The sequence below is a fragment of the Argopecten irradians genome, chromosome 11, assembly GCF_041381155.1.
Source record: "Argopecten irradians isolate NY chromosome 11, Ai_NY, whole genome shotgun sequence".
Classification (NCBI taxonomy): domain Eukaryota; kingdom Metazoa; phylum Mollusca; class Bivalvia; order Pectinida; family Pectinidae; genus Argopecten; species Argopecten irradians.
In genome coordinates, this window is record NC_091144.1 from 27,454,758 (window position 1) to 27,482,738 (window position 27,981).

Genomic DNA, 27,981 nt, shown 5'->3' on the forward strand with positions numbered 1-27,981 from the left:
CAAAGTATCAGCTGTACAAGAAATCACACCAAGCTTGTCCATACCTGTTTGAAGAGATTAATAGCACTTGTTGACTCAGGGTCAAGGACATTTCCCTGCTCGTCTCGTACCACAAGGTCAAGGCTGAGCATGCTAGAAATGAGGATATATTACAGACATTAACAATATCAACATATCACATTCAACCAGAATCAACAAAGTTGGATATAAATTGTAGAATATTTTTTACTGTCCTTCAATCAAAATTTTATCAAATATTTAAATTCTTTTCTTTTTTTCTTTTTGAATTAACAAAACATTTGCAAAAAGCAAAAAAATGAAATTGGAATATGATTTTAAATTCCTGACTTGTGAGATTTAGGTGTTGCCACCTTGCTCTAACAAGCACTTACTCATTTCCAATATCAATCTTAGATGATATCTTCTGCTGCAAATCACGTAACTCCTCCTAAAATGAAAGAAATTGAAATTGAAGACGAATCTTCCTTTTGTAATTAACACAATGTATAATTAAACATTCAAATATCAACACCCAATTTCTATCAAACTTTTCATAATGAAGAATACTCCCCTAAACAAGGTGATGAGACTTCTCATATAAACTGAACAATCCCTAATATAAACTACTTGAAATAAACACTCTCTAACGACAGAAATTTCTCCATCTATTCATGAAAGTTAAATTTCACAGTTCCCTGATTCCAATAATTCTTTTAACTATGTTCTTAATTAATTTCTGAACATTTCACTGGTGTTTAAAATTCACGGATTTCAATGAAAACATAAATAACCACTTTACAGTGTTTTTTCCAATACAGGGAAAACTTGATTATTTGTAGTAACAATGATTTCTCCCTTACCGCAGTCAGCTTCCTGGACATGATTTTCCGTCTCCAATGGATCAGTTCCTGCATCATGTCCATGATCTTCCCAAAGTCTGGTTTTCTGTCCTGTTGAAAGAAGAACATTTTATAGAACTTTAGGGCCTTTTGTAATAAAACATATTGTGCATTGTTTCAACTTATGAGCCTGGAGCAGCATATTTGTCCGGTATACTAGCTAGGCTCCAGTATTATACAGATTCTAATTACTATCAATTAAGCAGGAAAATGTCATACAATTATGCTGGAGTAGTGTTCAGAGATCCTGATTAGACAAGGGCTGGTTTTTACATGTAATACTATATATTAATGCAAGAAATAAGCATAACCAAATATTTAAAGCTAGAATTCATAATAATTGAACAAAATCAAATAATTTACCAATCAGGAGTTACAACAGACTATATACATTTGTTTTTAATTTTAAATATTAATTACTTATCCCTGATCACATATTGACCTCTGTCCTCCGAATCTTGATATTGACCTCCAACTCCTTAAACAATACCCTTTGCCCCCTATAATGGTAACCTCGACTCTGAATCCTTATATATGTTGACCTCTGAATCCCAAAATTGACCTCTGGTTCCCTTTAATGATGACATCTGACCCCTCTATCAATGACCTCTTGACCTCTGCATCCTACTAAGGCCTCGATCTAATCCATTCAATGGTGACCAATAAAATTGGTTAAAGTTAATCTTTCATGCCTGATGCTCATCCCAATGCATATGGCTCCATTTAATTTTGACCTCTGAACTTATTACTGACCTCTGAACCTCATTTCTGACCTCTGAACTTTGTAAAAATTGAAATGAACATACCACAAAGTACTGTTTCCACATGCCATGCCATTCTCTTAGGACAGCATTGATCTCCTGAGACAACGGAAGTTCCTTTGGAGCGATTGTTTCAAGTGAGCTGGAAACAGAAACATTTCAAACTCGAAAAGTGTAATTATAAAGCAGTTAAGGGCAAACACACCATAGCATTATATGATTTATTACAAGAAACTGGATGACAATTTATATCCTTATTCAAAGACAAAGGAGAGTAATAACGTAATATCTAAACGAGACAAAATCAAGAACTTATTTATCATTTCTGTGATTATCTCTATTCCGTCTTGGCATATTACAGAGTTAGCTCCCTTGCAGGTAGGTATCGATTGTTACGTCATAATTTTGTGAGTGTAATTCACGTCATTTTTTCCGAAAAGTATGACGTTACGCTCGCAAAAACATGACGTCACACTCAATACTTACCCGCAAGTGCAGATAACTATGTAATATTCAAATCCGGAATATGATTACAGAGATGAGAAAGTTTGTTGCGTTAACTGAAGTCAACTCTTGTTTATTTCCTTTTCTTTCTTCATCCATTTTTTTTTCCTTTTTTTTTTAAATGGTCGTCCCTTACCCAGTTGTAAGCACAGCAGCTTCCTTTATATGTACGTAAGTTTTGGGGAAAACCCCTCGCTGGTTCTTGTTTCTCGTGGTGTAACCCCAGTACCATCCTAGAAATAGAAATTAACATGAATAGCGATTATACCATCTCATATACAAAATTATACATCTGATTCCTCGTACCCATATATAGCTACTACTGGTTTCATATATATACGCTGACACACCTGTTAAATGTGCAGTATCAAATCATGACCATTCACCCCTGAAAATTCATAATGAACTGTTCCTGTCTTTGAATTTGAAGAGTCCAAATGTGTCTCCAGGGGTGAGTATATATACAAACATTGATAAAAAACACCAGGAAATATAATATTATTGATAATATACACTGACCGTTACATAAAGCCCCACAGAAAACAACAAATTGTAAACAATTCTTATGAACAAGATTATAATTAAAACATAAGAATTTGCTTTCTTATATATATAATTATGTAACTGCTTACAAAAAATAAAAGTTTGTGTAGTACATTTGCTTGACTTCCTATTAACAGTTACATTTGCATATACATGTAAAAATTGATGCAAAATACACAGAGTTGATCATGAAATACAAAGATAAAGAAGGAAAAACAAAATTGGGACCCCAGAATTTTATGCAAATAACCAAATGATTTGAATTACCATTGTGAGAGAAGCTGGAGTCCTTCGTATACACTATATATAAATCAAGTTATATTGTGGGAGTAAGTGTGACCAGATACTTGTACCTTGTAATGTTCTATATCAACAGGTAGGGTCATACAGGATACTTCCCTTTTAGGGGTAATCGGATGATGTATTGATTAAGCTGCTCGCCTTTCAAGGTTAGGGCCGGGGTTACCTGCCCGATTATGAATTGGGTTTTTTCCAGGCACTCCAATTTCCACCTTACACTAAGACCTCTCCCGCTTACATTTGGGCCATTGAAAGTGATCTGCATAAGCTTTAAGTTGTATAGCTTGTTCCGCAATCGATGTAAAATAAAGTTTGTTTTTAATTTATTCAATTTTTCAAGGGTGTGTAAATCATGATCACCAGGGTATCAGATCATCAGGACTCTACCACAACAAGCATCGATCTGGACCTTGATCCCTTTCAGTCAAATCATTGTTTAATTGTGATCAGTCTAATTCCATAGTGTTATCACATGTTTGTCAGTAATTGCTACAAAAGGTTTATTTTTCCAAATGTTGAAATTCAAGAGATGGGTCGCTGAATCTAGTACACTAATCCCAAAAAGGCCGATCAAGATGGCATGGGGAGTCATCCTACCAAAGAGCCCTTATTGGGTCAAATATGGTATGTTTATTCTGTGGAGTTAATGTTTAAATGTATTTTCTGAACATTTTAAAATAAATGAAATCAGTATAGAAAGTGAAGCTTCAAACAAGGAAGTGATCCTGGTGTGTATCCAACCTATTCCCCCTAAAATCCTCACTTGTACTCCCCCCATCCATTATATAAACACTGTAACAAACAGTGATACAGGGGGAGGAAAGGCTGCATGTGACCCCTGACCCTATCAAATTTTAATCTACTAGAGTTAAGAGTCGGTGGACCAGTGACAGATCGACAGAGCATGTAAGATTGAAGATGTCACACCACAGCAGGCTCATCTTAACTGTCAACATGTGTGTAGGACGATAAAACCACTACAGTCAACCATCAACCATGGTCAACTGTGTATATAGATGTTATTGATGGGCTTAAAATACAGATTTTTTTTCTATATCAATATAATCTACATCCAGAAGATATATTTAGAGATTCTGAACACACAATGTAAATCAAACACGAGCAAGATCCTCAAATATCTGTCTATAAATCACTGTTTTATAAAATCTTTTTTGCTATTTTAAATTCATTTATCCTCTTATTTCATTTAAGAACTAGAGGGGAAGGTGTATGTGGGGGTTCCTTTTGCGTAGTTTTGCTTACAACTGTTTGGTATACCACTTCTTGTTGCATGGATGTCTTATGATAATAATCATTACAATCTAAAATCATACAAGCTCATCCTTTAGTTTGTTCATAAAAACACATAGAAAATTGTTAACCATCCAGAATAGTCTATATATATAGCTAAGCCATATACATGTAGGGGATAAACCAGTAACTGACTTAAAATGTTAAGATTTTGGACTGAAGAAGGCCCTATAGTGGCTGAATATATGTTCCATAGAAATGATTTTGATTTTAATTTGAATTTGTTTTGGCCTTTTATTTCCGATTATTAATATACTAGCTTTATACTGTTTTTACCTCATTATAAAATGTTAACCATCCTGATGTTTTTCCCAAACATATGCACATCGATCCTAAGGGCCTTATATATATATATACATGTATTGTAAGCTCTAAATTAGCAATATATAAAATCATGTTTATAAAGCTAGTAACTTTTTCATCTGAAGACCTGCAATAATAAAAATACAGTATTTCTGATAATATCAAAGTTAATTGTGCCTCCATTTTATATCATATATATAGCATGCTCATTATCAATTTTATACTGGTTTCATGACTCATCTAATTAAGTCTTGCCTCTTTTAATCATCTTATTTCATTTTTAAAATGGATTAGCTGGCTGTATTGTATGTAACAACAAAGCTCATAAATTATTTTGAATACATTTGTGTATATTACACATGCAGCTAGCTAGCTAGCTATAGCTGTACATATGAATATTAGAAACACTTTCAAACATACATCATCTTGAAGTAATCTCCATAACACTTTAAATGCATAACTTAGTGTTTTATGTTTCAAAGAATGTTTCATGTTTCTGACTAAATTTCAAACATCTGAAAAATAAGAAATCTTTAATGTGCATGTGCAATTTTTTTCTCTGTTACTTTAAAACCATGTGCAGCAGAACTTTGCACCTGTTATGAATTTGTAGTTTAGTATAATTAATATTTCTTTACTTTACATAATGTGATGTGGCCTGTCACATTTAGCTGGCCCTCTCTATACATACAGCTCCCTAAAATGTTAATGTTAGCTGTAGTACTCACATATGTTGTTAATCTAACAACACATCTCTAAACGAAAACACAATTCTCTCAACAAACCGATAAGACAAGAAAGGTAACCATGGAAATACTGAATAACTGATTGATGGGGTTGTCCTCGGACAGATAATAATTCACATTTCAATCCAATTTTGAACTCCCATAGAACCTAGTGATCAATAAATCTCTCTATCAAAGTTTAAATTTAATTGCATTTTATTGAATTGAAGAGAAGGGTTATATTTGTATATTACTTCAGCATTGATAGCACAGCTTTGTAGTGACAGGTGACTCAAGATTGTCCAGGATCAATGTTATTGATTTTGTTATAGTATAAATAAATCAGAATGCATGACATCATATATCAATGCATATTTCCCTATTCACCTGTTAACCAATGCATTCACTGATGGAGTATTGTCTCCTAACAGAATACAATAAAAATTTAAGTGCATAATATCAACAAAACTTTTGTTGGCACAAAATTATACAACAAACATATATACATTTATATATGCTACTGTACACTATTTATCTATTATGGCCTGGTTGAGAGGGCACTATTGCCTCATAGTATTGTCCAGGGATGGAATAGTGCCCGAGCCGAAGGCAAGGGCACTATCCCTTCATGAGACAATACTATGAGGCAATAGTGCCCTCTCAACCAGGCCATAATGGGTTTAGTACATCACCCTGACATGAGACCGTTTTTCATATCATCTTAATTTAAACATGTCAAGCTATAAGTGATACCTCGCACCGCTATCTTCATTTCCACACTACGTTGTTACATTAAAAGTACAACATACAAATTGTCGCAGAAATATATATGGGATTCTATAAAAACGGGATTAAGATTCATGAAGATTAAAAGTAGATCAATATAGAAGAGGAACATTAGTGAACTGTCTTCTGTAGAAAAGCAACATTTGCTTCCATCCTCACACACAACAGCCTGCCCGCCATATCTTGACGTCTTGGTCGAAGCACAGTGTTATAATGACGTCATGTAATGGTGACGTCACAACACATTCATGTGCAATTTCGCACAACTTCAATAGTGCCCGCTTGCCTGGGCACTATTGCAAATAGTACCCATGTGTGTAGCCAATCAGAATCCAGTATTCTGTCACGTGGTGTACTAATGTAACATAAGAGGAGAAAATGTATCGACCAGACTGGGGCTTGCACCCAGGACCACCGAACACTAGCCAATCGTGAATACACAACCAATTGAGCTATATATATAGCTACCAGTTCACTGATGACCGACCCAGTCCAGTCCCGATACACCCCTCCTTTTCAAAGTCTTCCTCCTCAAATACACACAAGACCCTTTTACCACCACCATGGGTATGTTTTTTGTTGCATCAAAATTTCAAAAGGTGAGCAGAAGAAAATGAACTGGCAAGACCAGAGATGGTGGTGGAACACAGAACCCCCAAATATAATACTATAGCCTGCAGATTGATGCTCTACCGATTGAACTTGCTGGTCACCGATAATTGAGTGAAATGACCAAGTAAAGTCCCACTACAGTATACTATATATGGCCATGGGGTACCCAGATTCCTCATCCCTTCCTATGGGTGTCCACAATAATTGTCCTTTAGCTTTAACCCTTTGTCTTTAAAGGGTTGATTCTCAAATGGCACTCTAGATATATACTCATAGAGAAATTAACAAATTTCAGATTTCCATGTGCAGATATATGATCTCACAGCACTGTATATATATAGTGGCAGCTGCAATATATCAATAATATTATTATTAAGCATTGGTTGTCATATATCGGACAGTCACCAGAGTGTAACATAAATTAGGTGTTCTAGCATATGCAATGGTGCATGTTTTACTGTTTACTTATTTATACCAGACAGCAAGACAAGAGCGCTAGGTTGATCATGGGATATTTTTCCTTTTTAATTCTATTCTTTTTTTTTACAAATTGAAATAAATGCTAAATATTTCATTCCATTAACTCAAATTGTTAAATAGTATTGTGTTTTACAATTGCTATTATTTCACGCTGGATGAGAGATCCCTGTCTTTTCATAACCTGTATTGGCCTCTCGACCTCTGATGAAGGTATCTTTTATGTGACAATTACATGTAGCACAGGTTTACGACGCGCAAAATTTTTTTTTAAAAATACTGAAAATACTGAAAGGTTGTTTTCTTAGCCCTGTATCCCATTTCCAGAAAATGGGGTAATTAATTTTAAAATGCCCTGAACACCACAAAAATCATCCGATCTGAATATTTTTTAGCTTACATTGAAGACAGTTCCTTACTGGTCACTATGGTATATGGTATGATGGGATTATGGGCGAATTTTATTTCATATCGAAAGTTTAATTACGAGGATTCGTGTAAAATTCGTTAGTCGGAAAAGTACACGCTACATCCCCAGGTCACGATTCCCTAATATAAATGAGCACAGACCGATCTCGGCCATTTTTTGTCTGTCGTCCCCGATTTGATACAAGCTCTCTGATTGACTCCTAGGAACGAGTGGACCAATCAGAGAGCTTACAACAAATCGGAGACGACAGACAAAAAATGGCCGAGATCAGTGATCATCTGTTCTGCATGACAATAAATGGAGCTTGGGGATCGCTAAGGGATACTTATGTGCAATTTTTATAAGTAAGTGAGTTTATAATGAGGATCTGCACTTCAGGGATGCATTCATTGAATAGATGGCGATTTTATTCGGTCTGTGTTCATTAGGGAATCGTGACCTGGGGATGTAGCATGTACTTTTCCGACTAACGATTTTTACATGAATCCTCGTAATTCACCTTTCGATTATAAATAAAATTCGCCCATAATCCCATCATATCATATACCATAGTGACTAATAAGGAATTGTCTTCAATGTAAGCTAAAAAATATTCAGATCGGATGATTTTTGTGGTGTTCAGGGCATTTTAAAATTAATTACCCCATTTTCTGGAAATGGGATACAGGGCTAAGTAAACAACCTTTCAGTATTTTTAGTATTTTTTTTTTTTTTTTGCGCGTCATAAACCTGTGTTAGTAGATACTGGAGATTGTCATACATTAGATTTAACATAGTTCTACTGATCTGTATGGGCTGACATAACATTGTATAGCTTTGTACCACCTCGATTATTAATGTGTACAAGTGCTGACACATGAGAACACATGTAATTGTATACATTTAAATGCAATTAATAAATATTAATATTTCTTGATAGAACATACAATTCCTAATCTTATATATTAATCCACAAGTTCTTCTGGCCATGGATTCAGTTTACCAACAGACTTTCAATTAAAGGACATGCAGAATTAATATTAACTATAGAAATATATATACAGTATAACTTGTCTTAACCGAACCCTGTATAAACCGGAAACTTGGCTATACCGATTAATTTGTTTGGTCCCGGCAAATTTCTCAATAAACTATAGTACCCAAAACCTGCATAATCCGGAACCTGTCTACTCTGAAAACCGGAACTGTTTAGGTAATGTTACTATACCTTTCTTTGTAAAATTAACTTGGGCAAACCGGCAACAATGCTTTCACAACAGGGGACTGATCATGAGGCGCCTAAGGGGATTTATCTGTACCGGTGTACTAAGGGCTAGATAGTGACAACTTTTCACTTTTCATTAGACGGTTTTGTTACATGTACATTGTATTTGTGAATACTTTTCATGGTCAATTCTAACAATAAAACATACACATAACTTCTGAGAGTTCATTTGAATGTAGCACACCAAGAGAAATGAATCGTTCATGTACACCTCAGAAACCAAGAAAACCTAGGATGGAATTTTGTGTTCTACCATGTACATATGTGAGAATAAATGTTTGTGCTGTAATAGAAAAAAATCTTATGATGATTTCCATGTGAACATATTGTCATAAGGTTCTATCCTCTATAAACCGGACACCTGTATAAACCGAACAAATAGACTGGTCCCGTTCACAACCGGTTTAGACAAGTTATACTGTATATAGTAGCCCATCGCAAGCACTGTAACACCTAGCTGTTTATAAGAAGTTTCTTAGTGTCAAGGTATAAAATATTCATTGTACAAATGTACTACAAACCAGAAGGTCAATTGTAATGTACTGATAATCTGATACATACCCATTACACACATCCTACTAGTACAAGTTGTAGATTTTGTTTGAGTGTGGTTTTAGAGACCAGACTATAAAAGGATCAATGTGCCAGGTTTGAATGTTGGAGGAAAACAGGAGTCCCAAAAGAAAAATAACAGCTAGATATACTAAGACTTTTTATATATTCATGTCAGTATCAAAGCTGAATTTACTTCTTAGATTAAAGCTTAAAGTGTTTGTCTTGGTTTAGCTTATAGATGACAAGATTGCAAAAGAGATTCATTTTGTTCATGCATTGTATTAAAAGGTAATTTAAATATTTATGAAGAAACAGCATTTCATTTGTTGGACTTTTTATTAATTTTAATGACTCTGAACTTTAATTTAGCTGTGTGGTTGATACTTAAATCCGATCTATTATTATACATGTAGATATATACTTTGGTGTAATGATATAACCAATGCAACTATAGAAAGATGAATATGAATTTAAAACTGCCAGCTGATCATCATTCATGCATGATCAATTGGTTTAGTTTGATTGTTTTAACATTCTATTAATAGCCAGGGTCATTTAGGACATGCCAGGTGTGGGGTGGAAGAAAGCCGGAGTACCCAGAGAAAACCCACCAGCCTATGGTAAGTACCTAGCACCTGCTGCACATTGGATTCGAACTTGTAACCCAGGGTGGAGGGCTATACCGCTTGAAGTAATATGTCGGGACATAGTACCATATATATATAGGTACATCTTAAACCAGTTGGCTGCTACAGCCCCCCATCCATATAGATAAGAGCCATTGACACACATAAGTATGTATACAAAGACATGCTTTATCAGCTGATAGACAGGGGTTGTGTTTATAACGCTATAAGAAATGACACTGACCTAGCTTCATCTGGACAGTTTATATAAACTTCCTGTGTCCTACAGTGTTAATGTATATCTATAATAGCTGGCCATTTCCTGTGTTTATACACAGCTGTAACAGGATGAACTACATTAACACATATACAAAAGGATGAGACCACTTCCTCCTTCTCTGTACATGTGTTGCACATGAGAAATACAAGTGTTAAACTTGAGAAATACAAGTGTTACACATGAGAAACACAAGTGTTTCACATGAGAAATACAAAATGTTACGCATGAGAAATATAAGTTTTATACATAAGTAGTGCTGTGTATCGCAAGGTATGTGACGATATGATACGTATCATAATACAGGGTTCACGATATGATGCGTATCGGGATATTTTGATAGACACTTCGAATGTCGTGGTGTCTTTGTAAATGTGTTGTTAGGTTGGTTGTATTCACTTACTACAAAAGATGCGACTTTTATTCATTTCCCATGTTCTGTTTCTAAATTTAGTAGATAGAAACCCAATATAAGACCATGCCAGCAAGTGGCCTATAGGCCACAAATGCCGACACAAGTTTAGTCTTTTGCTATTCGTGGGATTCCACCACTTCAATACTAACAAAGTTCGGCTGACGTTGACCAAAAGAGATATTCCAATGTTTAATTTTTATTTTTAGGTATCACGATACTAATAAACTGCAAACGATGCATCGATGGACCACTAAGCGATGCAATACATCAATGCATCGGTGAATCGTTACACTTCTACACATAAACAATACAAGTGTTGCACATGAGCAATATAAGTATTACACATGAGAAATACAAATGTTACACATGAGAAATATAAAAATGTTACGCATGAGAAATACAAGTGTTACAAATGAGAAATACAAAATGTTACACATAAGCAAATCACAAGTGTTACACATGAGAATTATAAGATAATCCTCAGATATCATGGGGTCCTTAAATGCATAAGCTTTATATAAATGGCTGGAATGGACTTTTAGAAAGAAATTTTTGAGTCATTTTCATTTTTTATTGTAAATTGTGCTAAAAAAGATTATGGAAATATTGCATAAACGCAAATCCTTCATACCTGCATGTATGGTATTATGGAACGAGTAGTAAATGTATATCACGGCGTATATATGTTCCTCCTTTTCTGTACATGCATATAAATGTGCGCAAAATATATCTGCAGTTGTAATAATAAGTATATACCGGGAAAACAGATACAATTACCTTTAATTTCCTCTATACGAAAGTTGACATGTTTACATGTACATGTTTACGAGGATCATGTAGACTATTGTAATAATTATGTATCATTACACTAATAAATACCTTCAGTTTCTTCTAGGATATGTACAGACTCCCCAACACTCAGCTTCAGACACGGAGGTCGGTCCAGATGGAAGTTGTAGACCGCTGAAATCATCAAAATACATGTACAACATTCATTGATCATACGATATACTTTTCTACAGGTCAAACATTACTACAGTCTATATATATGGTATAGCTAGAATTTAATCAATTGATCATGATTGCATAAATGAATTAACTGGACATATCTATGAGACATAAATAATGCTTCCATCTAAATGTATCAGTTAAGGGTTAAGAGGACACAATGAACAGGGTACATGTGGCAAAATGAGACTCAATAGGGACTGGATGGTTTATAGTTTATGTACATCCTGTTATATTAACAGCCAATTCATTTAAGGACTTGCCAGGTTTGTTAGTGGAGGAAAGCCAGAGTGTCTGAAAAGAAAAACCACCGACCAACGGTAAGTACCTGGCAACTGCCCCACATGGGATTTGAACTCGCAACCAAGTGGTAGAGGACTTGTGGTAAATATGTCATGACATCTTAACCATTTGGCCATCTACAGGTCATCTACATTTCTACAGGTCAAACATTACTACAATATATGGCTAGAATTCAACGAAAGTAATTAATTGCATGAAATATATCCAACATGAATGAGTTGACATATCTATGAGACTTAAATACTGCGTCCACCTAATTATATAAATAAACATGAAGGGGCAGCTAACATGCAGGACACATGTGACAAGATGGGACTCAATATATATATAGCGACAGGATGGAAAGGACATGCAGGAAACACACACGATATTGATATGGGTACCATATATAAATAACACTACAATTTAGTACCCCCTCCCTCCCTCCATCATTAAGCAAAAAAAAAACACTAACCATTATTTCAAGTACCGTATATCTCCCTATAAGCTTGATACCTCCTTTTTTTTTAGATCACAATTTCACCAACCTGGATTCCAATGGTCTTTCATAAAATCATTCCACAAAATTACGTATATAAACTAGTTAGCCATATAAATCAATTTTCAACAGAAACTAAATAAAGAGATTGACATACATGTTATAATTTTCATATTTTCAGTGTGCATTTATTTGAGGTGTATTAAAGTGAAATTGAAGCTTCAAAAAGGTGGATCCCCTGGAGCTAATTAATAGGGATGGGGTGCTTATTGGCTCAAATACAGTATTACTTGTAAAATGATATGGTAATTAATAAAAAAATACATGTATAAAATTTTGACTGACACTGACAGTACTATACTGTACATGTAGAACTACATGTTTTCAACTTGATAAACTGATATATACTGTTATTACTTATTTAGAAATATACATACCCTTTCTTTGTTTAAAGTTTAAGATTTAACTTTACTTTTTAAACACAAGTAGATACATGCACATGCAATCATGATCAGAATACAGTGTACATGCTAGAAGTCTTTAACAAGCGCTAGCTAGCCATTAAAGTGGTAGTTTATCGATAACATTCATAGCATATTTTTTATAAACACATCCACATACAAAATATCATAAAAGAAAAAAAAACATTGCAATGACTTTTATTTATTTCACTTCAATTAATAGAAAAGTATGATAATTAAATAACATGTAGGAAATTACGTTTTATATATATTTTTTTCCCTTATGGACGACAATATAAAATTGCTAAAATAAATTAAACCCTTATAATTTTAAAGAGATGAATTCTATTGCATTAGTACGTATAACAGTATATCTCAAATCAAGATATTTCAAGTTTAGAAATAATTTCAAAAATTGCAATAAGGTTAAAATAAATATGGCATTTGGTTCATACCAACTGGTCATAAAGATATTAAATTAATATTTTTCATTTTCCTTTTATTTTTGATAATGCAAATTAATTTTCATGCAATATGTTTTGTAGCATTACATTGTTATATTTAGTAAAATATTGCTTTTTGAGAGTTAAAGCTCTGTTTTGAGAATGTTTAAAATTAAAATTTGGAGAGAAAGGTCTTAATTACTAGTGGCAATGCATTGTATTTTATACAATCTTTATATGACTTTTTACTAAGTTACAATTTTTATTATATGGAAATGAAGGCTAATTAAGCTATGAATATGCAGTTAATAATACTGAAACATAAAGGGTCGAATTTAATTGGATATTTTGCACACGTTCAAGGAAGTATTTATTGATAGTTTCCTGTAAAAATAACAACAAAACTGTCTAAAAATGTGCATACAGTTGATGCAGCTTCTTATTTATTCCTGGTACATTTATCATTTTTTTCTCCTCCTATCTGAAGAATTTTAATTGTTCCATACATAACGATTTCAAAAATACGGTAGTAGTAAAAAGTTAACTTATATTGGCTGCTTCAAAACAATAAATATCGCTCTCCTTGTTTACGTCTATGATGGCATTGTGATCAGCATCACTTTCACCGATGTCAAAATGCCTCACTTCCTCGTTTACAAAATCGCATTTATTTCACTTCAAACAAATATGATATTAGTAAAATATATCTTACCGACTCCGTATCTACGACTTCTGTCGGCTTTGTGCCACTGCATCATGTTTGCAGAATGATTAAGCCATATATCCGTAAAATTTATCTAAGGTAACATTCTCCGGTTCATTTTGGATGAAGCTGACGGCCATTGATGTCACGTGGTTTAATTTTGTTTCCGGAATATGCGCGCGCAAGACGTATCCATGGACATAAACAATATGGTGGACATCGGAGGGTTCTGACTTCCTTAGAAATAACAGATATATAGTTATGGTCTATATTCACTTCATTTTAAGCATTTATTTGTGGTAAGTGTAATCAGATAACAAATGTTCTACATCTGATAAACCTTGAATTCATGTGCTGTGCTAATATTGTCGTTTTGCAAGGATGCCAAGGAACCCTTTTTCCAAACACTCGGTGTTTACATTTGTAACCTTATGAAGACGTTACTACAGAAGGATGACACTAAACATACAATTTTCATTTTCCCGTCTTATAGTAGATGTTATCGATATATGTACAATTTTACTTAAGTGACGTATCCACTAATTCAGTAGAACGAATATACGTACCCGGCCTACTATACCTTTCGGCCGGGTACGAATTGGTCCCTATGTGTCGTAGTGGAGCACTGCCTCCGAAAATCACTCGGGCATAGTTTTCTCTACTTTTTTGTAGGTTTCCAATTATTTTATGCGTATACATGCATTTACATATAAGTTTTGTCCAAAACAAGCATAACAACCATTCTTAATATTTACCGTACCGCTCAAAAGACGTCAAATTCACAATTTGTGGACTTGCTGTATAGATTCTCTTCAGAAAGACCTTCATATGTATTATGTATAAAAATAATGCCTCGATGAGAATTCGATATTTTATGTGGTTGAATTTTATTGCCTAGTAGGTAAGCGATATCAAACAAGTACGATAAAAATGCAAACAAACGTTTTATAACGGTTTGCATAATCATTACTTTGCTCCATTAGCAGTAATAGGCACCAATTGTAGCTCTAAAGACGACAACATTTTCTGTCAAAAAGTCTTTTGAGCTACAATATTGCAGCTAAGTACTAATTCAGCAGTACATGTACATGTTCTGTAATAAATCCCTAATATGACATACAAAAATGTAAATGTTGACTAGAATGTCTATCTTCACCAAGTTATGGTGTTAATGTGTAGATTTCATACTATAGAATTGGTACTTTTAGAACTATTGGTAAAAAATTGCTTCAGACGAGTACCAACTTAAGTACATACAGTTGTCGTCTTTGTCAAGTTGTTGAGCTGTACGTGTATATATCAGATAAGAGAAAACAGTACTAATGACAGGTGGTTCCTCTCCATCCTAGATATTCCAGGGTTTACTATCACTGATGTTATATCCACTACTGAACTTTCTCATAATAAAACTAGTAAAATAGTTTAGTATATATAGTATGTTCATTGTGTTTGAATGTGTTGCTTTGAAGTTCGGTGTCTGACTCACTGTAATCTTCAAAGGAAGTATCTGCAGGCCTGTGATTGCATGGTCAGTTTTTTTCTGCTGAACTTGATGAAATGGATAAAATGTCAGTGATATTATCCCCTGTAGTATCAAGGATTATTCCTCTCTTGTTGCCACAGTATTTATAATTGTACATCTTTCCACAGGTGGTCCTTCCAACTCATTGCATCATGAGGCAGTTTATTTATACTTTACCCAAATTAAAAAACACACAAACACACACACAAAGAAAAGAAAACATCACTATCACATGAAGGAAGAATTCTAGCTCTGATTTATTACCGTTTATGGGTAAATTTCCCCTCAAGGAATGAATTCCCCTCTGGCCTAAAATTCCCCTGAAGATTTAAAAATTCCCCATTTGAAGCTAAAAAATTACCGTTTTTGTAACACAATTTCCCCTGTGACTTATTTTTCATTAATTTTTTTAGACTTTTGTTTGCAAATTTCTTCATATTTATCATACAGCTACTGCATATTTTATGATTAACTCAAATTTTTCATTATTGAGCTTAAAATCTTGCTTAACTAAATCTCTAAATCTAAAAATATAAAATTAGTTGTTTTACAGTACTTTTTCGTCAAAATGCATATAATTTTGGACCAAAATAAGATGATTCAAATTCCCCTATATTTCGCCAAACTTTTCCCCTATTTTGAAAAAGGGTAGTTTCCCCCAAAACCTAGATAGATCCCTGTCACATGAAGGTAGAATTCACGATGCTGAATTTAATTAATTTTACTATTATGAAACCATAGCAGTCTTACAAACTTGAAGACTACTGTTATATGGTATGTTTAAAGAATTATTTTTACTTTTTGTTATTTATTGGTGTTTAAACTGCATTTGTTGGACAAATATTTTAAATGACACATGTTTTCTCCCTTTCTATTTCAAAATATTCAGGTTGTAGTATTACTGAGACTATAAAGGCAAGATGTCACGAGCTCAAGCAGAAAGTGTCATCAAAAATATAATAAGAGAAATTGCTCAAGAATGTGCCAGTAAAGGTCAGGCTGTGTCAGAAACTCTTGTGGCATTTATGGTAAGTATGAATACCTTCTTCATATCAAATCCAAGTGCTTATTATTGCATATAACCACATTTTTATTAAAGACCTTGCATGATCATTAATATAGTTTTTGCTGAATTTGAGTACAAAGATATACTACAGATGTAATTTTTTTTCATACCATAAAGATCATGCTGTTATTACCAACTTGTTTTTTGCGTCAACTGAATTTTGGATTTGAATGCATAATGACTATTTACGGTGATTAATTTTCATGAATTATTTAAGCATTGATCGTCTTTCAGTTGGCATTCACAGCCGAAATGAATGCCAATTGAACAGAGGCAAATTCCATGGAGCGCACTATTTCCTATTGTGATATTTAATCACACATGTAAATAAGTTGGTTTTCAGTACACGCTAACTGTAATGATAGTACTTAAAAATAAAATCTTACTGTAGGTTCTTTGGAGACTATTGGTTGTAATAAATGTTTGTTTTGTTATTATTTCAGGTAAAAGCTGTTGTGTTAGAACCTTCAAATGAATTTAATGTAGATCGAACATTAACAAAAGATGATGTGCAGAAACTTATCAAGGTACTGTCCATTATTTTAAGTTTCATGAAATGCCAGATTTACGTCTCCATAGTGACTTGTATATTTAATATATGTCAGAAATTATATTGATTGTTTAGGATACAAATAAGAAATATTTCTTGTGTTTATAAAAGGAGGATTCTTTATATAAACACAATGATGATCCTATTTATTCTCTGCTGCTGAATTTTTGGGTGAACTCAAAATTTTTAATATTTGTTGCGCATTAATTAGATTGTTTGGCATATTCTAAGAATTTCAATAAAATGTTCAGCATTATAAGTCATTATCAATATTTCAAATTTTGCCTCCAAATTAGTCTCTATAATTTATAAAAGTATAATTGTTTGTTTGTAAGAAAATACAAACAGTATGTGAAGAATTATTTAACTATTCACAGCTATGTGTGGAGCGGCTTATGGACTCCAGATCACCGGCCCTCGATACAGTCAAAATGCAGGTGTACTTTGATATGAATTACACAACTAGATGTGAGTATGAAATGTGTTCAATCTGCCAATCTGCAATATCAAATTTTACAAAACGTTTTTTTCATCAACTGATAATGACACATCATCTTAACCTATCCACCCCTTAAATTTTATAATGTGTTCTTCCAGTTGTAGAATTGGTAGAGTTCAAATGCATCTTCAGGGGTGTAGGAGTTAATTAATATCTCTGTGAAAAAGAACAGTACGCATGATTTGTATCAATTTTAATTGGTTCATTCAAACAAAAACCTACACATATCAATATTATATATATTTACATTGGCTATTTATCAAATCTCTGTTTATTTTAAATGGGTTATTAATGTAAAAATACTTATTTTAATAGAATTTTAGTGCAAATATGAAAAAATGTAAATTAGGATTCATTAGTGCAGATATGAATTAGTACAATTTAATGGTTCAATACTGGAAGTAACCTTTTACAAAATTTAGTACTATTCATGAATTAAAATGAAACTACTGCTAAAATAAATCTAAAATAAAACTACCGCTAAAATAAGTATGTTTACAGTATTCTAAAATCATGATGTTATTTTAGCTGATTTCCTGGAGGAACACAGACGAGTCTTGGAATCACGTCTGCAGCCTGTGATTCGTGAGATCACCGACAGTCGGGCGAGAACTCGCGAGGAGCTGGAAAGTCTGTACAGAAAAATTGTGTCAGCTGTCCTGCTACGGTCTGGTCTCGGGAGTCCTACAGACATAGCTGTGGTCAGAGAAGCAACAGGTATGGAAAGAGTAAAGAAGAAATCACAGTTCAATATCAATCCAACAATGAACCCTACTTTCCCCCTTCCTCTATATGTCGTCATGTATATTCAGTATGGGTGAGTGTACATAGGCTTTGCTTGATACCTGATCCATGTTAATCTATTTGATTTATGAAAATATATTTTGAAATGAAAAAATAAACGTTCAATTAGAAGTTCGTCTCTTCTCTTTTTGCTTATTACAGAGTTATCTGTCCTTGCAAGTCAGTACTGTCATGTTTTTTCAATGAATGCAAAATTCAAATGTCAAATTTTTAGGGTCACCTGAGACGAAGTCTCAAGTGACCTATTCTAATCGCCTTTTGTCCGTCGTCCGTCCGTCGTGCGTCGTATGTCCGTAAACAATTTACATTTTCGACTTCTTCTCCAAAACTGCCGAAGCAATTTCAATGAAATTTTGCACAAACCTTCTAAGGCATAAGGCCAATCAAAATTGTGAATTATATGGTCCCCACCCCCCAGGGAGCTATGGGAGGGGCCAAAAGGGGTAAAATTGACTAAAATTTCAAAAATCTTCTTCTCCACTCACAGATGTGATGGAATTAAATACTCTTCATAGATAGAAAGGTCATAAGGTCCTTTACAAAAATTGTGAATTATATGACCCTGGGGTCTCAGGTTTCCCCCTGGGGAGGGGGTTAAGTTTACTATAGTTTTATATAGGGAAAACACATTTTTGAGTATTATTTGATCATTTGTAATAGGAAATGAGTCAAATATTGTCAGAATTATCAGTATGAGATTGCCATTGAATCCTATTAACCAATTTTACATGACTGACCCCCAGGGGCCTTAGGGGCGGGGTCAAAAGGGGTCAAATAGGCTATATCTTCAAAAATCTTCTTCTGAAATTCTGGAAATGGTAGAATCACATACTCTTCATAGATGGAAAGGTCTTGAGGTCCTTTACCAAAATTGTGAATTATATGACCCTGGGGTCTCACGTTTCCCCCTGGGGAGGGGGTCAAGTTTACTATAGTTTATATAGTGAAAACACATTTATGAGCATTTTTTGCTCAATTTTAATACGAAATGAGTCAAACTTGTTTAGAATTATAAGCATGAGATAACATTTTAATATCATATCTATATTGGTCCTGGTCAACCCCCTCGGGGCAGAGGGGCGGGGCCAAAAGAACCAAATAGGCTAAAACTATAAAAATCTTCTTCTTAAATACTGGAAATGGTAGAAGCAAATACTCTTCATAGATGGACAGGTCTTAGGGTGTTTTATGAAAATTGTGAATTATATGACCCTTAGGTCTCAGGTTTCCCCCTAGGGAGGGGGTTAAGTTTACTATATATAAGTTTATATATGGAAAACACATTTTTGAGCATTATTTAGTCATTATAATAGGAAATTAGTCAATTGTAGTCAGAATTATCCCTATGTGATGGCCATTGAATCTTATTACCAAATTTTCCATGACTGATCCCCAGGGGCCTTAGGGGCGGTCCCAAAACCGGTCAAATAGGCTAAAACTTCAAAAATCTTCTTCTGAAATTCTGGAACTGGTAGAATCAAATACTCTGCATAGATGGAAAGGTCTTAAAGTCCTTTACAAAAATTGTGAATAATATGACCCTGGGGTCTCATGTTTCCCCCTGGGGAGGGGGTCAAGTTTACTTTAGTTTATATAGGAAAAACACATTTATGAACATTATTTGCCTATTTTTCATAGGAAATTAGTCAAACTGGGTTAGAATTATTAGCCTGAAATAGCATTTTAACATCATATCCATACTGGTCATGGCTGACCCCCAGGGGCCAGAAGGGCGGAGCCAAAAGGGGTCAAAATGGTAATTTCAAAAATCTTCTTTTTGAATTCACAGATTTGATGGAACCAGATACTCTTGATAGATTGGAAGGTCTTAAGGCCCTTTACAAAAATTTGTGAATTTCATGGCCCTGGGATCTCAGATTTTCCCCTAGGGAGGGGGTCAAATTTACTATAGTTTATATAGGAAAAACACATTTAGGAACATTATTTGCTTAGTTTTCATAGGAAATTAGTCAATCTGGGTTAGAATTATTAGCCTGAGATAGCATTTAACATCATATCCATATTGGTCCTGGCCGACTCCCAGGGGCGAGAGGGGTGGGGCCAAAAGGGGTCAAAATGGATAACATTTCAAAAATCTTTCTCCTGAATTCACAGATTTGATGGAACCAAATAATCTTCATAGATTAAAAATTTATAAAGTCACTGACTGACTTCAAGGGCCTGATGGGCCAATATATATTTATAGTGTTTATATGCATGTCTTTGTTTCATTCTGTGTCTGAACTCAGGTGACCGCTAAGGCCCATGGGCCTCTTGTTAGGAGTAAACGGCCTAATTTTTTGTTCATTTTAACGTCACAATCGATACCTACCCACAAGTATAACTGAATGCTCTACGCCATCTCTGAGCTACCAGGTCACCAGTATATTATGCAAAGACGAAATTCGAAATAAGTTTTTGATATCTTGATCATGGTCATTAGTATTGGATGATAAAGCTTCATACAATGTACATGTAATCAATTCTTGAAGTAGCATTCATGAAAACATAGCATTTACTTCCCCTTGCCTTTATAGCAGCCAGCCATACAGTGTATGTTGGATCTGTTCTGATAATCTCTAGATTAGAGGAGTACGTATTAAGTTTTTGGCAATATTTACTGTGTTTTTACTTCAAAGTGTTAATGATATGTAGCAGGATTTGACTGAGTCAATCATTGGTAACCTGGTAGCTCAGCGATAGCATAGAGCATTCAGTAAGTGTACGGAGATCTGGGGTCCAAGTCCCGGTCTGGCCGCTGCATTTTCTCTTTTCCTGTTACAGATGCTAGATGTTATCTCTCATTTTTACATCAATCTTCTGAGAGATTTATACTTGATTTCAGAATATCATCTCCCCTTCTTCTCTCTCCATCCCACACTACTACCCTCGACCCCTGAGTATTTTGACTTTATGTAACATTTATACTCCCTTGTTTTGACAGCTGCTCTCCAGAGTGTGTTTCCTCAGACGGAACTTGGCACATTTATGTCCCTGACCAAGCGAGACAAGGAAAGACAACTCTTGGAACTCACCATGATTGTCACTGGTATTCGTCTTTTCAACAAGGAATGTGGGAAAGGAGGAGAGGGAATAGATGATTGTAAGTCTACAGTGGCCAGTACCCTGTATCTTACTACAGTATAACTTGTCAAAACCGACCCTTGTCTTATCTGGATTTCTGTCTATTATTGTGTACTTGTATGGAATTACTTGAATTATCTGAAAACCTGGTTATACCTACCAAATATTTTTATCCTGATGACATCAAGTTTAGACAAGTTACACTGTATATATCAGCAGCTGTATTGATAAGTAAACATAGGATCTTACATAGTGTTCATTTCATATGAGGATTATGTGAAATGCGTCTAAGAAGTTTTTATTTTTGCGAACCTTGGCAAGCAATAATTAAAACTTTGAGACAAGTTTCATAAAATCCCATATGAAATGAATATAAATTTAAGATACTTTTTATCACATAACTACATATACCTACATAACAGAGAATTTCACGACAAAATGTATTCCAGATATCTAGCAGAGGCCGCCTTTGTCCCGCGAGCCTTGTAATCCTGACTTCACGTAATTATTCCTAACGTCATTTTATTGTTTCTGTCTGACGTCACAATGAGTTTCCAGCCAATGAGAGTCGGTCTAGGTCATATCACACTAGTGACCTACGCAAAAATAATACACAGGTGAAATCACTTGATATCAGGCGGATTATGTGATAAAAATATCCAGGTGTGGATGTTTTTGCTAAGCTTTGAATACATGTGTTTTTCAAGTTTTATCCTTATTTGAGTTTCCTGCTGAAAAGGCATTCAGATAATGCCCAAAGTGATTCAATTGCAGCATCTGTAAGTGCATGTACATTGGCAGTCTTCATCAGAATTTATATTTTTTTGTTTCAGTACCTGCCATTTTGAATGAAGCTGTGCCAGCAACAACACAGAATGTAGATTCTGAGGTCCAAGCTGCACTGCGATGTGCTGCTAACTACACAGGTACAGACTAAATGTGATAGAAATAAGGGACCACATTCGTCGAGTTGTTAAGGTATCAAGACATATTATCACAAGCCCTCCACCTCTGGGTTGCAAGTTCAAATCTCACATGGGCAGTTGCCTGCAGGTACTGACTGCTGGTTGCTAGTTGGTGGTTTTTCTCTGTGTACCGTGGTTTTCCTCCACCTCCTAAATCTGGCATATTCTTAAGTGAACCTGGCTGTTAATAGAATGTTAAACCAATTAACATGATAGAAATGAAGTGTCACAGTCATGTCATTATTCTTTTATCAGTAAGTTTAAAAGTTTATCACCATTGTTAATTTAGTAGTCAGCGCTTTACTGTGCTGATTCTTCATTTCATGTTGAATCTTTCCACAATGAGACATCTTGATTCACCATCTGAGCCAACATGAATGGTTCTTGAATAGTATCACTATTAAGTGCCCAGGATCTTATTGTACAAATTAGTGCCAATGATATTCTCTTTTAAATTTGAAAGAAACTAATAGCTATGATTTAAAAAAAAAAAATTAATTGAATCTTTTCAGCTTTGATAGAGAAGATGCAAAGCAGTGACAGTCAAGAAGGTCCTTCAACACAGCTTGTCAAGGACTCTCTCATAAACACACGACAACACGAGGCTTTCCTCAGAGTTATCTTAGTAAGTTACTTAGGTACAATTTACAGAAATATGTCTAAGGTAATTCCTTAAGAAACATCCAAAATCTTTGTCCCTTCTGTACCTGCATAATTCCTGCAATTACTCTAATGTTATAAATGCAATTTCATTTTGTTATCTCCCCTTGCATTATCTCCCTTGTTTTAAACTTTTTACCTCCCCTTGTAGAATGATGTGATCAGCTGTGCCCAGCAGGTTGAACAGCTAGAACAACAGCTGGCCACACGGATGGAACAACTCCAGGCCACAGTTCAGTCCAAAACTGCTGTCCCTACAGCCCAGGTTTATGTAAGTGTCCATTGTGTACATGTACAAGAGTCTATTTCAATATGTCAGGTCTATCTCTTCTCTCCAAGTCTTCTATTTTCTACAACATGATGTTATGACGTGAAATAATTCTGACTGTCAACATCATTCAGTTTGTATCAGGCATTCCAGATTTGTATCTTTCTATCAAAATGCTCTTATTCTGTGTTTAGTGGCATATGATGCTGATAATATTATTTATTTATTTTATAGTTCTAATGGGCAGCTAATTGATCATGATATTAGGTCTTTTGATTGCACATGTCACAATAAATGTACGAACAAGTAACGAAACAAACTGGTGACCTAGCTGTCATTCAATATTCATGAAGTAGAATGTATTAAAAAAAAACATTGAAAATTATCATTGACTGCCAACAATTATCTTCTTCTTAATGATACTTTACCACAATTTTTCCTCTATCAAATACAGGAGCAGATGAATTAGAACTTTTCTGCAGTTACTTAAATTACACCAATACCACAATTGAACAGTTTGAGCATCTCGTCTTATATCAAGATAAAAAATTCCATTACACTATGTTATATATGGAATGGAGTACTGATTACATATCCACCAAAAGCAAAGCAAGTTATTTTTGTGTTAATTTACATGAGTGAACAACAATTATTGTTCAAATGATGAGTATCGTGAATACATGCTCTGTGGACGGTGGAGTATCTTTAACAAATACTGTGATTAAATTACCATGACAGCTCCTATAAAATAGATCCTTATTTGCTTTACAGCCCCAGTTCATCCACCTGTCCCAGTTGTGGAGCTGTTTCCAGGATGAAATGGTCCTTCTCAGTGTCCTCAGTAACATCCTGGCCAGCTTGGAGCCATTCTCAAGGGTAAGTATATCCTGATATAACCCTCATCAGGCTACCTTCATTCTGATACCTATCATCTCTAAAATCATTAACCTTATTAGAATCCATAGAAGAAGATTTTAAGATAGTCAACTCCAACTGGTGTTATTTGTGGTTCATTCAACTTTAAATCCGCTTAACTTAATCTCTGCGAAAATATTTTGAAGCAGAAATCGTGAAATTTGGTAGCTGCAAAAGATAGTTGGTTTACAGTTATGTTAAGTTTGAATATATATCGCTGGTTTTTTTCTTTGTTATCGCAGGGACACAGAGAATTGTTCAGTGATGAGGTGTTAGCTCCTTTCTTAGAGGGAGCCGTTATCAAGACAGATGAACAACGCATGCATGAGGTAAGTATCATACTGTTTTACTGTTAAAAATATGACTAGGGTTTAAGAGTTGACTTACAATAGTCATTTCTAAATTTTCAAACAGTATTTCCTGTAAATTTGCATTTGTTATACAATTATTGTTTAATAAATCATGAAATACTTTTTCAGACAAGTGGACCAGAAAACAGAATTAATCCCAAAGAACTGAAAGATTTTGATTGGCTGTATCCTGAAACTACAAAGAACTTCAATAAATTACCCATACAATACAGAAGTTTCTGTGCGTGGGCGTTAGGGAACTTTGACCGTCTGCTGATACCCAGTAATCCAGAGATCGGTGTACTACGATATAAAGACCACTACTATGCATTCTCCTCCAAACAAGCAGCTTATGAGTTTACACAAAATCCAGACGGGTACGCTTTCTTGTCTTTAATACTCCTGTCTGTTATGAGTATAATTTGTTATGGGGACATTTGATTATGAGAATAATTTTATTTATTGTTTTCCATCATATGGTTTTGCTGTCATGATTTTTCGTTTAACTTTTATTTCATAATGTTGTTAATAATAAGTTTTTCCTTTTTCACTTTTACATCTTTTTTTAACCAAGTGTATACATGTAGTTGTGTTTATGCAATAAGAACAATATTGGATTTTAGTTTACATATAGCTTCAAAAGCTTGTTTTAACTTTAGCAGGTCCATCAAAGATTTATAGAAATTTAAAATATGTTTTGTCATTTACACTCATGTTCAATAAGCCCCTATTAAATTAGTCACTCAGTTTCTTATAAAAATCATATTTCTATTTATTATAATTTGAACCCCATTAGTGATTATTTGAAATCCATACTGATCATATACATTATTTCAAAGCGACTCACTATATTTCTGATATGTAACTTGCCTACCCAGGTATATACGTTTGGTAGCAGAAGGAGCCAAGAAGAGTCCGGAGTTGATACAACTTTTAGAATTACACACACAGTTTGCCTCTATAACACCTTACTCACAGGTGAGTGACCATTAGGAAAGAATTAGATTAAATTTTGATGGTAGAAGCGTGATATTTCAAATTCTCCGTGTGTCTCCAATTTTTTGACTGGTACCATATACCCAAGCATTCATATCAGGTACCTCTTTTTCCCTATGTACCCCTCTAAATTCAAGGGAAGTAATAGAGCATCTTTACCCATAATGGTATCTAGTCAAAATTTATTGCATTTACAAAAGAAAATCACTTTTTTTGTCAACATCTTAGCTCTATAAAATGAGCACCCAAAATTAAGGGAATTGACCATGGAACGCTAAATTACAGCAAAATGTACCTGCAACAATAAAGATAGATATGTTTGATAGAAATTTACACTACATATAATTAACTATTGTCTACTGACTTAATAGGGTAAGGACCAGGGGCGTATGATAGAGAAGCCAGTCACCAAGTGTGATAGTGGAACACAGACTGACACCCATCTACTAGAGGCCAACATTGTTAAGTCATACGAGTGGAACGAATGGGAACTCCGACGGAAGGCTATAAAACTGGTAAGTACAATACCAATAATAATTTTCACCAACACAGACTCAATTGCAAGACTAATTGGGCAAGGAAAAGCGAAATTAAGTGCCTTGAAAATAAGTTAATTTACAGTATAAAGTTAAAGTGAGCCTGTGTAAGTGAAGTTGCTAACATGTGGAGTTTTGAGAAAATTTTGTTTTTATTTCCAGGCCAACTTACGGACAAGGATAACACATTCAGTACAGACCAACCTCAGTAATATGAGACGGGATACCGCCATCCAAGTCTGGCCTCCAAAGTAAGTCATCTTCTCTACTTTACTCTCAAATCTTTTATTATGTTCAATAGAATATTGGAATTCTATAAATAGTATAAATTTGTCATCGAGAAAAGTCTTGAATATCATGAATAATTCCTGAGTTCCTTTAAGCTATCCGATTGACCCTTGACTTTTAGCAGATTCAGAAGTCAAATCATCATTTCTCTGAAATCTGAAGACATGTGCTTCAAAGCCAAGAGCCAACTCTGGTTTTTGGGAGTCAAAAACATACTCTTAAGACTGGGTCTACTGGGGTCAAACATACTTTTGCAGGAGTTGTATGCTCAATTTGTGAAATGCCAACATGATTTTTCATGCATTAAAATTATAACATCTGCTCAAAGGAGAAGACAGCAATGTATAATGAAGGGCTGATTATGTACAATAATTTAATAAAAAAGCTCTTTGATCTCGATACCAAACAGCGCCTCCTACTCATGGTATACATTTGAAAAGGTTGGTTGAATGAGTAGTTGGTTGGACTAAACGTCCTATTAACACCCAAAGGTCATTTAAGGACGTTCTCTTTATGCAGTCCATTGGTGTGTGAATGTCGGGGGGTTAATAAAGGAACTATATATATACCCACTTTTGTAGACCATGGTATGGTAAAACTCAGAGCCAAGGGAAACGTTGGCCACAATAGGAAGGATAAAGTCATTAGGAAGAAAAGATAAGACCCCAATTTAAGTCGCCTTTTACGATCATGCAAAAAGAGTGTTTTGATGGAGTTCACTTGACCATACAAGTTTTCTATATAACATTCATTGACTGGCAAAAATTAACAACAATTATTTTCATTTTGTGTAAAATTAAGGTGGAGGTCCCAATCGTGTATTTTGAACAGCGACTAATTGAAAACATGTACTTGTCTTTACAGAGAAAACATGACCCAGACAAAGACCGACGCCTACACCAATGTGCCTCGTCCTCAGGTATTCCTGGCGGGCCTGAGGGGCGGCGGCATGACCACTGCCACTGAGATGGGCAAAGTAGACCTCACAATCGATGTCGACCAGACGTAACACAACAAAGGGAGATTACTTTTGTACATTTCTGGATAATACACCGCACTACAATGTTCATTGGACTTTCTCTGTGATATTGAACTTGGACATTGATTGTTAATGTGATAAAACTGACTTTAAGATATTGCTTATGTGCTGAAATTAATATGTGTATTAGGCAAATTATGTAAAATAAATACTTATGATATATTTTTATATTTCAATGTATTGGTATTTGAATTTAATAGAATTTACCCTTTTTAAGTTTCCTTAGTGCATTACATTACTAAAAGACTGATCATT

General features: G+C 34.5%; 2 protein-coding genes across 3 annotated transcripts in view; one reads left to right on the forward strand and one right to left on the reverse strand.

Moving 5' to 3' along the window:
• The window catches only part of LOC138335168 (dedicator of cytokinesis protein 1-like), a 61,046-nt gene extending 46,698 nt beyond the window's left edge, over positions 1-14,348 (reverse strand). For both annotated transcript variants that reach the window (XM_069284134.1, XM_069284135.1), the window contains exons 1-7: positions 14,194-14,348; positions 11,668-11,751; positions 2,301-2,397; positions 1,706-1,802; positions 861-950; positions 393-448; positions 45-132 (exon numbers count right to left, since the gene is read on the reverse strand). In XM_069284134.1, the coding sequence (XP_069140235.1) occupies positions 45-132; positions 393-448; positions 861-950; positions 1,706-1,802; positions 2,301-2,397; positions 11,668-11,751; positions 14,194-14,239 (558 nt within the window). In that variant the 5' untranslated portion in view covers positions 14,240-14,348. The remainder of the gene's footprint in view (positions 1-44; positions 133-392; positions 449-860; positions 951-1,705; positions 1,803-2,300; positions 2,398-11,667; positions 11,752-14,193) is intronic.
• A 1-nt stretch (position 14,349) lies between these two features.
• LOC138335171 (cilia- and flagella-associated protein 206-like) lies at positions 14,350-27,896 on the forward strand. Its single transcript, XM_069284138.1, has 16 exons — positions 14,350-14,483; positions 16,596-16,734; positions 17,216-17,299; positions 17,700-17,790; positions 18,350-18,538; positions 21,570-21,728; positions 22,543-22,635; positions 23,187-23,299; positions 23,486-23,605; positions 24,374-24,478; positions 24,760-24,846; positions 24,997-25,244; positions 25,746-25,845; positions 26,235-26,378; positions 26,562-26,650; positions 27,552-27,896. Exons 2-16 carry the CDS (start codon positions 16,627-16,629, stop codon positions 27,694-27,696), a joined length of 1,875 nt encoding a protein of 624 aa, XP_069140239.1. The 5' UTR covers positions 14,350-14,483; positions 16,596-16,626; the 3' UTR covers positions 27,697-27,896.
• The last annotated feature ends 85 nt before the right edge of the window (positions 27,897-27,981 follow it).